The sequence below is a fragment of the Pimephales promelas genome, chromosome 12, assembly GCF_988280905.1.
Source record: "Pimephales promelas chromosome 12, fPimPro1.hap1.1, whole genome shotgun sequence".
Taxonomy (NCBI): Eukaryota; Metazoa; Chordata; class Actinopteri; order Cypriniformes; family Leuciscidae; genus Pimephales; species Pimephales promelas.
In genome coordinates this window covers 17,133,931-17,146,119 of record NC_142780.1, presented here as the reverse complement: position 1 = coordinate 17,146,119, position 12,189 = coordinate 17,133,931, and the positions used below count along the sequence as shown (strand labels likewise).

General features: G+C 35.9%; 1 protein-coding gene across 7 annotated transcripts in view; it reads left to right on the top strand.

The window, feature by feature from the left end:
* col14a1a (collagen, type XIV, alpha 1a) overlaps window positions 1–12,189 on the top strand; it is a 117,901-nt gene that overhangs the window by 40,841 nt on the left and 64,871 nt on the right. For all 7 annotated transcript variants that reach the window (XM_039680243.2, XM_089117571.1, XM_089117568.1 and 4 more), the window contains 9 exons: window positions 556–685; window positions 2,704–2,846; window positions 3,086–3,215; window positions 5,007–5,146; window positions 5,374–5,500; window positions 6,521–6,660; window positions 8,576–8,708; window positions 9,422–9,469; window positions 9,582–9,718. In XM_039680243.2, the coding sequence (XP_039536177.2) occupies window positions 556–685; window positions 2,704–2,846; window positions 3,086–3,215; window positions 5,007–5,146; window positions 5,374–5,500; window positions 6,521–6,660; window positions 8,576–8,708; window positions 9,422–9,469; window positions 9,582–9,718 (1,128 nt within the window). The remainder of the gene's footprint in view (window positions 1–555; window positions 686–2,703; window positions 2,847–3,085; window positions 3,216–5,006; window positions 5,147–5,373; window positions 5,501–6,520; window positions 6,661–8,575; window positions 8,709–9,421; window positions 9,470–9,581; window positions 9,719–12,189) is intronic.

The window sequence follows — 12,189 nt, the reverse complement described above, 5'->3', positions numbered from 1 at the left end:
TTTTATATCTACTTTTTTTTATATTTTTTCTTTTATATCTTTCATGTTCGACAGAACAAATAAATACATACAGGTTTGAAACAATATGAGAGTGACTTACCTTGCCTTGCCTTGCCTTGAAAGTGAATAAAGATTGACTGAAAGGGTAAAAGTGTTATATATATATGACCTTATTGTCAGAAACCCTACTATTCGTGTCAACTAATGTTTGAATTTTCAGCAGTCAATGTTTTAGAAGTCATTTTTGTTCTTTTCTTTCTTTAAAATAAACCACTTGGTTTGATATTTTGTGATCAAGAGTTATGACAGCCTTACATTTTTAATTGTGCCTTAAATGCCAAAAAACTTCCTAGTGCCAGTTTATTATGCCTCTTTTATCTCCTTTGTTCTATTTTCATTTTTTTGTGATGGGTGTGTCAGCCCAATACTATAAATATCATGTGCTGCACTTTGCCATGTTCTTGAACACTGTTGAGGCTTTTGGTCTTATTTTTCATAATCATTCTCCAAACTGCTGTGCTGGGCGTCACAAACCGCTGTTGTCTTGCTGTACAGATTGTGGTGGGCGGCAGGGAGAATTCAGTCGTCCTGCAGAATTTGAACTCTCTGACTGAATACGAGATTGCAGTGTTTGCTGTGTACCGCAGCGCAGCGAGTGACGCTCTCAGAGGCAACCAGATCACATGTGAGTCATCCTCAAAACTTGCCACAACCAACATTGACTACAGAACATCTCAAAACACACGTGTTACAGGCTTGTGTCCTTCATAATTTCACTGTCAAACTGTAATACCCACAAACCACATGCCTATAATTTTCCTAAATACCCTTTACTGTGCAATTCTATCAGCACCTTCTTATATACAGTTTATTTCTTAACCACTACTTTATAGCAAACGCCTGTCAGTCATCTCAGCAAGACAGGACTGAATTCTGCTGTATTCAGTGGATGTTTGAAGTCTTTGATTTGTGGTAGAAGATAGTGTTGTGGTAAAGGCTATCCATGTGTGCTTGTTTCCAGAATAAAAATCGTGTCTATTTCTGTCCCACTCCATAAAAGTCATCTTTAACTTTCACACTTTCCAAGAATTTAACTCTTCTGATCAGAAATGCACACGTACTGTATCCAGGCACTGAAAAAGTACTCAAGACAAACATTCACTGCAGAAAAAAGTTTTCACAATCAGAATTTTTCCCCTGTAAAACAAGATACTCTGTCAGACCTTAATAAGAACATTAAATGAAAGCTAAATGGTGTTAGATATTAAAACTTGTCTTACTGTAAAGGAGTAGTTCACTTTAAAAAAAAAAACTTTTGCTGATAATTTACTCACCCCCATGTCATCCAAGATGTCCATGTGTTTATTTCTTCAGTTGAAAATAAATTAAGATTTTTGATGAAAACATTCCAGGATTTTGTCCATATAATGGACTTCAATAGGAACCAAACAGTTTAAGGCCCAAATGAGAGTTTCAGTGCAGCTTCAAAGGGCTTTAAATGACACCAGATGATGAATAAGGGTCTTATCTAGGACCCTTCGAGTCATGACTCGAAAAAAGATTTGTTCATTTTGATGAACGAGTTTGAACAGGAGAGTCACGAACGCTCATCACAGAACAGAGCAAGGCAAGCATTTGTGCTTATAAAACAAACTTTTTTATTTTTTTTTTAAATGAGCGATCGTTTCCCTAGATAAGACCTTTATTCATCGTCTGGTGTCATTTAAAGCCCTTTGAAGCTGCACTGAAACTCTCATTTGGACCTTGATCCGTTTGGTTCCCATCGAAGTCCTTCTTCTGAGTAAATTGTCAGCAAAAGTTTTTTTTAAAGTGAACTACTCCTTTAATGCTGAAAGGTTTGTTTGAGCTGCGTCCTCTACTGTACAGCTGTGAATCTAGGTGTCCCCAAAGAGTCTTAATTCACCAATGAACGTAACGCAATATTGTAATGCATTACATTTAAAAGTAACTTTCCCCAACACTGGCGCCCATAAAGCTACAATACCCTTTGTAACCTGTAAGCTAATGAAAATGTAATGCGACCGTTCGATTGACTGACAAAACACAAATCTCAGACATTTGCTGGTGAAAAACCTTGTAACTCCATTTGAACTTGTAAAATGTTAATAATATAATGACACACACCAGTGCCACAATACTAACTTTGACAACATGGTGTTTAATTATTTAAAAAAACAAATCCTGTATAGTAGCGGTTCTCAACTATCCTGCACTTTTCTTTGGTTTAAAAACGCACACCACGCTGGATATTACCTGCCATTCATTTTCATAATACTTTTCAATCTGTTGGTGACAAATTCCAAAAAAAAAAAAACTCCTAAGATCCAAGAGCTTATACCAGCGACTTAGCCTATGATAACTTGACAGCTGAGCACAGGGATTTCACTCATGTTGGATGCATCAACGTCACATTTGCATAGGCTATACTATTTGAAATTCATAATTGGTTGACTGCCAATATTATACAGAACGATAAAAAACATTATTAACCGGTTAATGGTAATTTCAAATAAGTGAAATGACCTTATTTGAAATCTGTTTTGTTTGTTCCTGTTAAAATTTAGTTTGTTTTTTATTCCTTGAACCGGTTCGGAGCCCTGACGCACACACATGCAAACACATACAAAGCATGTTTCCCTGTTAAGTATAAATGTCTGATTTGTATGTATGTGTGTATCTCAGTGGCTCTACCGACAGTGAGTGATCTCGAGCTGTACGAAGTGACAGACGACAGCATGAGAGCCCGCTGGAGGGAGGCACAAGGGGCTTCTGGGTACATGATCCTTTACGCTCCACTGAGCAGTGAGACTACAGATGAAAGAGAGGTGAGGCTGTAAATTGTCTTTGTGAGTGTGCCTGTCCGTCTTCGAGCAAACGTTAAGCCCGTGCTGGAATGATGACACTTCCACCAAAATAGTAGCTTCACGATTACACTCTTTTCTTGGAAGCTGTAGAAGAAGAATAACAATCATCACGTTTGAGTTCCCTTGGTTGCACGTTTTTATCTCTGTTTCAGCAGCCTTTAAGCTGCCCTAAAGGTGTTGCTGTTGTTTTTGTGATACAGCTAAAGGTGGATGACACGGTGATTGATGTGGAACTGAAGGGATTGATTCCTGACACCGAGTACATCGTTACGGTCTATGCCATGTTCGGAGAGGAGGCCGGTGATCCCACCACTGTTCAGGAGACCACCAGTGAGTGTCCAGGCCAATCTGTTTTGAAATTTAAATGTAAACATGCAGGGCCCTATCATATCATATCATAACGACACAAGTGTTTTTTTTGTTTTTTTTTGCTAGTTTCAGCCCGACACAGTTATGATTTTCACATCCTGTGCCACGTTGTTTAAATAGCAAAGGCATTTGCGCCCACTTGTGCGCCACTTGTGAAAACGAGGTGTGTTCAGGCGCATTGATGGTGCGTTGTTATTTTGAGCAACTGAAATTGTGTTTAATGTAGAAATTTGTTATTCTAAAAATGTACATACATTTATTTCATAGTTTAAACTATCCAGTGAAATGTATACATTTATAAATATTTTTTTAATGTATATATATATATATATATATACATACTGTATATATTCAGAACATAAAAAGAAGAATCAGGAACGAACTACATACATATCCTATATCGGATATTACCATCTAATAGTTTAAATCACGGCAGCAGCTTCAGGTTGGTAGTCCAAGACATTGTTGTCTATCTGTACTTCCGGGATTCTTCCCACCGGAGCCTCGCAGTAACACTTTATTTGAAGGGGTGTGCATAAGACTGACATGACACTGTCATAAACATGACATAACACCTGTCATGACTCATGAACATGAAGGAGTCTTTATGAGTGTTCATGACTGTTGTCATTAAGTGTCATTCGGTAAATTATGACGCTTTTAATGCAAAGTTGACGTTGTTTAAAATGTCTTTGTTATGACAACTTGACATTAACCAAGAAATCATAACTAGTCCAATGTGTTCCACTTTACTTGAGGTTTTACTTGAAGCATTTGACAGTGTAATAACCCTTAATAACATCTTTATAACTAGTACAATGTGTTCCACTTTACTTGAGGACAAGTAAAATATTCATGTCACAGTTATAATGGTGTCATGACAACCAAAGTTAACATATCATATAACATTAACATACCATAACATATGATAGGGCAATGTTAACACAAAGCTAAATAACTTCTTTAAGTTCGATAATTAGACCTGTTATGACATATTTGTGACAGGTTATAATTTCTTGGTTAATGTCAAGTTGTCATAACAAAGACATTTTAAACAATGTCAACTTTGCATTAAAAGTGTCATAATTTACCGAATGACACTTAATGACAACAGTCATAAACATTCACAAAGACTCCTTCACGTTCATGACAGGCGTTATGTCATGTTTATGACAGTGTCATGTCAGTCTTATGCACACCCCTTCAAATAAAGTGTTACCCATTACGGTAGTGTGCATAAAGATATGGTGGAATCCGCCTTGTCGCAAGATGTTTGCATGCTTTAACCTTGTGCACGAGCAGATCCGTTTGCTCTCATTTTCAATTTTGGTAACACTTTACAATAAGGTTCGTTAGTTAACATTAGTTAACTACATTAGTTAATATGAACTAATAATGAATAGCACATATACAGCATTTGTTAATCTTTGTTAATGTTATTTTCAACATTTACTAATACTTGATTAAAATCTTGTTAACATTAGTTAATGCACCGTGAACTAACATGAACAAACAATGAACAGCTGTATTTTCATGAACTAACATTAACAAAGATGAACAAATGCAGTAACAAATGTATTGCTCATGGTTAGTGCATGTTAGTAAATACAATAACTATAATGTTAACTAATGAACCTTATTGTAAAGTGTTACCTCGTTTTTTTTCAAAATCTCTGGTTGCAAAATAATTATTAGCAGAAAAAACTATCTTGAATATCCAGCGTTTGACCGTTAATCCATATCTTCCTGCAGTGTCCCTGAGACCTCCACGTAACCTGCGGGTCACTGAAGTTGACCACAGCTCTGTCCGACTCAACTGGGACGCAGTATCCAGTAAAGTAAAGGGCTACCGTGTCATTTATATCAAGACAGATGGTGTGCAGACCAATGAGGTGATCCCTGCAGCAGGACCTACAATACATGACAAGCACTTGTTCACTCTTAAACCCAGTCAACTATATACAGTATGCAATATGTACAATTAAAATGATTAAATAGGAGTAAAATTAAATATATATATATATATATTAATATATGATTAATTACTATAAAAATATACTCACTCATTCCATCATTTTATGAAGAGAGATGCATTATGTATTATTTTTCTGCTCTTCAGGTGAAGTTGGGTCCCGTCACCAATGTGTACCTGCAGAACTTGTCACCCTTAACAGAGTACACCGTCGCTGTTTTTGCTCTCTATGACGGCGGCCAATCCGAGGCACTCAGTGGTGGATTCACTACAAGTGAGACTGTTTGATCCCTGCCAGTGAACTGCTTAAAAATGTTTGAATAGGTGAATTTAGCTATCCTGTTTGGTCAGTTGCATTAAGGATGGCAGCATAATCTGGGCTGTGGGTGTGGATTTATGTAAACTATTTCCCCAAGCTAAGAAGAGGCAGGGCCCATTGGTATTCATTATCACGAGCACGGCAAGAACAAATCTCGTCTGCTCGCATCAATGTTGATTTAACATGTACATGTATGTGCATATATTTTCTGTATTTTCCTCCTCCAACAGAATGTACAATTTGCACTGCACACATAGTCTGCAATTTACTCCCGCTTGAAAGCTGGAATGGATGCTTTCTCTGTCCTGGAAAAAAAGCATCACTTTCAAGGCAGCCTGTCGCATTCAGTAATCATTGATTGGCTGCTGGAATCTATAATAGATCTGGGCCTTCATTTCCTGACTTTCATTGTTCTCTGGGTGTCCTGACTTTGTCGTTGTAGTTATCAGGTTACGTGGTGAAATTTCTAGGGAATTTATTTGAATGCAAAAGTGATTGTTAGGGTAAATGCTGTTCGCTCTGTGGAGATGAGAATGATCAGGAATTCATTCACTGAATCAAAATTAAATTGGTTAAAAGATTAGTTCACACAAAAATGAAAACTATACCATCATTTACTCACCTCCAAATTTCATGCAAATGGAGTAATACAAATATATTTGATTCAGTATATGCAGTATTCTCTGAAAACAGCTTTACTATCTTAAACAATTTGGTTTCAAGTAAATCTATCTAGTTTTAAGGATGTTTACATATTCTTGACAAAATACTGATTAATCATTATTATTATTATTATTGGTAGTAGTAGTAGTGGTAGTAGTAGTATTTGAAGTGAACTACTACGTTATTTTAATTTGTACATAAACAATTTAACATAATTTTATTTTATTTATTTATTTTTTGATAAAACTGATTGTAGTTCAGGAATCAAAGGATGTTGGATTGCTTACCCGTGCTTGATTCTATCTCAATCAGAGCTTGTGCCAGCCCCTTTTAGCCTGATGACATCAGAGGTCACCTCCGAGAGTTTCCGGGTGAGCTGGTCGCATCCTGCCAGGGACGTGGTACTCTATAAGTTGGCCTGGTCACCTACTGGAGGAGGATATGAGAGAGAGGTCAGTCATTTATAATGTCAAGTATAATGATTAGTGATCTGATAGTAGTAACTATGGAGGTACTTTGATATTTAATATATAATAAATATAATATAATTTGAGGTGGACCCCATATACCTGCATGACCTTTATATATATACCATTATATGACTGACAGGCAAGAACAGTTTGACCTAAAAAAATTAAATTGAAAATACTGTGAAAACAAATGGGATGCCCTTGAGGTACGCTAAAACATATCAAAAATTAATTTCAAAGTGAACTATCCCTTTAAATCTGCAAATGTTATTTAGTCAAGAGCAGTGAGTTATTTTCTGTCTTTTGTTGTTTGATTAACATTAAGGACAGACAGTAGCAGGTTTAATAGGCTGCTGTCACTTTAAGACCTGACACATGACAGATTTTTCTCACATCTCTTTATGTTCAACTCTTTAATTTTGACAGCACTAAATATAATATAATATAATATAATATAATATAATATAATATAATATAATATAATATAATATAATATAATTAATACAATATTTAACCCTCAAAAATAAATACATTGGTTAGTCACTGGCAAGTCATCTACTAAAATATAATTAAATATTTTTGATGTTGCTTTTTTAAAAAACTTTTTTGTTGTTGTTGTCTGCCAGTGGAGAACGAGTGGCTTTTTGGCAGTAGAATGGTGTTGTTTCCATTCTACTGCCCATTTCTCTGTTGTAACTCGCTCTTTTTTTGTTTGTTTTGTTTTTTAAACGACCATTGCCATATGTTAGTCTCAACAAACTATATATGTTGAAAAAGAGAAAGTGAAAAATGATTTTTATGAGGTCCTTGAAAATGATTTATGAGTCAATCAATACTTTCTCGTAACCTGAAGCCCGCGGCCAACTGTTACTCTCTATTAGAAATGACCACCTCCAAAAAACAACCACCGGCATACTGAACATGTCCCGTCACTGCTCTCCTGGCCACGCATGACCACAGACGCAAGTGTGTGCAAGTGTGTGTGTTGGAGAAAGTTTTTATTACTGGCCAGGAGTCAGTGCAGCTGTTTTTTTATAGATAGCACCCCAAGTCGATATATATATTTACCAAGAGCCACCAGAGCAGAAAATAATAACCTGCTGTGAGGCAAACTGGAATGCCCCAGAGCAGAGGAGTCAGCCCAGAAACACATATTCACTCACATGGGTTTACTGGGACAGCCCAGAGCTGACTGAGATCCAAAGCTGTCTTGATAGCAGATGTGCTTTTTAATGCATGTTCTCGTTGTTGGCACAGCATAGCCGAGCAGCATTTATACCTGACAAAATGTGTTTACTGATTTCTCTGGCTGCTACTATCACTTTTGCTGGAAAATGGACTGAACATACTGTTGACTTATCTTCGCAATGATGCACATAAATTTGAGTTAAAACAATAGGTCTAGAATGAAAATATCTTTTCTCCGTTAATTATGAATGCAATCCGTCACTGATCTAATGCTACAACCATAAGCAGACTCCAGTTTAGACATATAAAATTATTAGAAAGTCCTTTTCTAGTCTATCAAACCTCAATGTCCTCCCAATGATGACTACGTGGGCCTCTTCATGGAAACCGTCACTTTTGGATCTTTTCCTGAAATAGATGTGGCCTTGCTCCAGAAATGAACTAATGGCCATTTTCTCCATTATCACCCTTAGATTCTGGGAAGTCTGCACTTGTGGGTGAAGATGGTTGTTATAAATGTGTACAATTGACTATTTCTTCTATGTAGTCAAGTGTGGTTTATCCAGTCTATGACGTAAACTGCAGGCAATTGGCTACCCCCAGCCCACGCCACTCATTCTAAAATAATCTCAGCACCATCCAAATGATCATCACAGTGTTACAGCTCTGATTTATAACTGAGTGCTTTTGTGTTTGTGTGTTTATAAAGATGATGCTCGATGCCTCTTTGGACTCATACGTGATTCAAGACCTGAGTCCTTTTACAGAGTATATGGTTTCACTGTCAGCCATCTATAAAGACGAAACGGAGAGCATCCCTGTGATTGTGCTTGAGAATACATGTAAGAGATCCAGTAATGTTGTTTAACTGTTTAACACCAACCAGCTAATTTACAAGATCTCAAACTGGTTGATTTTGTTTTGTTTTGTTTTGCTTTAATTTGTTATGCTTTGTTGGTTTGCTTTGTTTTTGTTTGTTTGTTTGATTTGTTTTGCTTTGCCATCCTTTATTGTACTTTTTATTTGTTTTGTTTTTTTTTTCTTTTGTTTTGCTTTAATTTGTTATGCTTTGTTGTTTTGCATTGGTTTTGTTTGTTTGATTTGTTTTGCTTTGCTTTGCCATGCTTTATTGTGCTTTGTTTTCTTTTGTTTTCCTTTAATTTGTTATGCTTTGGTTTTGTTTGTTTGATTTGTTTTGCTTTGCTTTGCCATGCTTTATTGTGCTTTGTTTTCTTTTGTTTTCTTTTGTTTTCCTTTAATTTGTTATGCTTTGTTGTTTTGCTTTGGTTTTGTTTGTTTGATTTGTTTTGCTTTGCCATGCTTTATTGTGCTTTTTATTTGTTTTGTTTTTTCTTTTGTTTTCCTTTAATTTGTTATGTTTTGTTGTTTTGCTTTGTTTTGCCTGTTTTGATTTGGTTTGCTTTGCCATGCTTTATTGTGCTTTGATTTCTTTTGTTTTGCTTTAATTTGTTATGCTTTGTTTTTGCTTGTTTTGCTTTGCCATGTTTTATTTGTTTTTGATTCTTTTGTTTTTCTTTTGTTTTGTTTATTGCAGTGGACTGGACCACAGAAGTTCCAACCACCATTCCCACCACCACAGCAAGTAAGAAAAACGCGACTTCGTCGTTCTGTAATTTTGAACATTGGATGGGTGGATGAATGGATAGATAGATACCTTAGAATGTATTGTGACTAAATTGAACTGTATCATCTAGTTGTTCATCTAGGAGTGACTGACCTATGGGTGGACGAGGAGACCCACTTTAGTATGAAAGTGAACTGGGAGGTGCCGGATTCAGATGTGGAGCAGTACCGAGTGACATACGTCAGTGCAGACCGCACAGAAGAGACAGTGAGTTGACATAACCACAGCACAGAAAAATCCATAGTGTTAATATGACAACACAAGTGCGAGCTCATTCTTTGTCATAATCTTCTTCCTGTCTCCTCGAAGCGTTAAGCTCCTCTCTCTCTCTCTCCTCCATATGAGAGTGCATAAAGCGGGCAACATACTTCTTATTTGTGTCCCAGTGAGGCTGTTATTTCATAAAGCTACCTATATTTCTCTTGTGCTATAAAAGTATAAGGGAAAAATGTATTACCTCTGTGCTGTTAGACTCAAATTCCTATATTATCATATTCCTCCGGGTGAGTGAAGTTGAATTGATGCAGCTCTGTTGCTGTGTTGTCTGTTGCAAGGGCATGTCTTGCTCAAAGTGATCTTTCTAAATGCATGTCCCTGTACTGGAAACCCCTCTTGTCATATTCTGCAGCGATTCCTTCAGTGTATAATCATACATTGATGAATTGCAGGAGTGAATTCAGTGAATATGCTTTTTTCCATGGTGTTTGGCTGACTTTGCCACAGCCTTGGTCTGGCACGGTTTAAATCTTTCATGGCGTAAAGTTACTCTCAGATTCTGTGGCGACTTGTCGTCCCTGACTGTACAGAATATTGACCTCTCTTGGTTTGTAATTGTACTGGAGAATCATGGGGGGTCAAGCTATAAAGGAGATGGGACTGGAAAAAAAGAAATTCCATTATCTTTTCAGGTGCCATTTAGGTCACTGAGCAAAATGTGAGAAGTAGAGAGAGAACATTTGAGAGGGATGATAAAGGAGAACACACCTAATTTGAGGGAAAGTTCCAGCAAAGTTTAAAAAGAAAGCATTCAGGTTTCAGCACCACAGATTGGTGGACAGTTCCGCTAATAAGAGTTGTTCTGAAGGACGGTGCACTGAATAACAGGAGAGTGCCTCAACTTGGAGTACCAGACCTGACTAATCAAAGGAAGTTAAAATTGTACGTGATTTTCAGCATTTACTACTGTTTAAAATGTTGGGGTCAGTACGATTTTTTTTATTTATACACTAAACAAAAACATTTTTAAGTACAGTTAATTTGACTGTGCAATTCATTTCAACTTAAATTACATTACACTGACAAACGTCATGACTCAATGGTCATCTAATTTTTTTTATAGTGTACTTTTAACTAAGCAAAGATGCATTAAATTGATTCAAAAGATTTATATTTTAAATAAATGCTGTTCTTTTGAACTTTATATTCATTTCTTGGTTTCCACAATATGTTTATTAAGCAGCACACTTGTTTTCAACATTGATAATAGGAAGAAATGTGTCTTAAACACCAAATCAGCATATTAGAAAAGAATTTCTGAAGGAGCATGTGACACTTAAAACTAGAGTAATGATCAAATAATATATATATATATATATATATATATAATAAAATAAATTCATCTTTGCCATCACAGGATAAAAAATAAAATTATACAATACTTGTACAATATTCAATATTCGATATTATAATTCAATATTATACAATATTCGTTATACAATATTCTCAAATAGAATTTTATTTTTTGAAAATGTACTAATATTTTACATTATTGCTATTTTTACTGTATTTTTGATCAGATAAATGAATTGGTGAGTATACGAAAATCTTACTGACTTTTGAACGGTAGTGTATCTTTTTCTTTTTAAATAAAATGATTCAGTTCTTTGTGTAAAACAGTATTAATTACTAAGTGCATGTATGTCACTGCCAAAACCTTTGGCCATGACTGAATACTCAAAAATATCCTTTAATTTAAACTTAAATGTAAAACTCATACATTTTGGATCATGACACATTTAAAGTTTTGGAAATTTGAAGCCTCTACAATTTGTTGTCCATAGTAACCTCTTAATATTTGCATGGTAACATTCTCTAAATTACTTCATTTGACTTGTTTGTAGTCTGTTCATTGATAGTGCACTCACACAGAGGAAGCCACTCCACATAATGCAACCCAACATTTCATTATCAACAAGCAATGGACTGCCATGATTGTGTGTGTGCGTGTGTGATTAATGGTGTGTCTGTGGTGAATGACTGCAGTGATTGGATGCTGGCTAGAGAGCTGAGTGCTGGCTTTCTTCATTTCCATCCAGCTCCCTAAAGTTCAGAACACACAGATTTCTAGTCTTTTGGCTTACACTCAGAATAGCTTTCATCAGAGCTGATCAAACGCACAAATATTTGGATGAAGAAAACTAATGAAGCATTTGGAATTGTTTAGCTAAAATTTGGCATTTTCTTTGCCCTTGACAGTCACTCCTTAAATACACTAGCAGTTCCTCTTCATCTTACAGTATATACCGAGCTGTGAGAAAGTAAGTACACCCGACGAAAAGTGTAAATTAAACCCTCACCATTTATCACTACTACATGTCAAGTGTTTAATATTTCAACTAGGTGCCTCAGCACCTCGGAAGAAAAGTTGTTGAGGCATACAAGTCTGAAAAAATAGATTT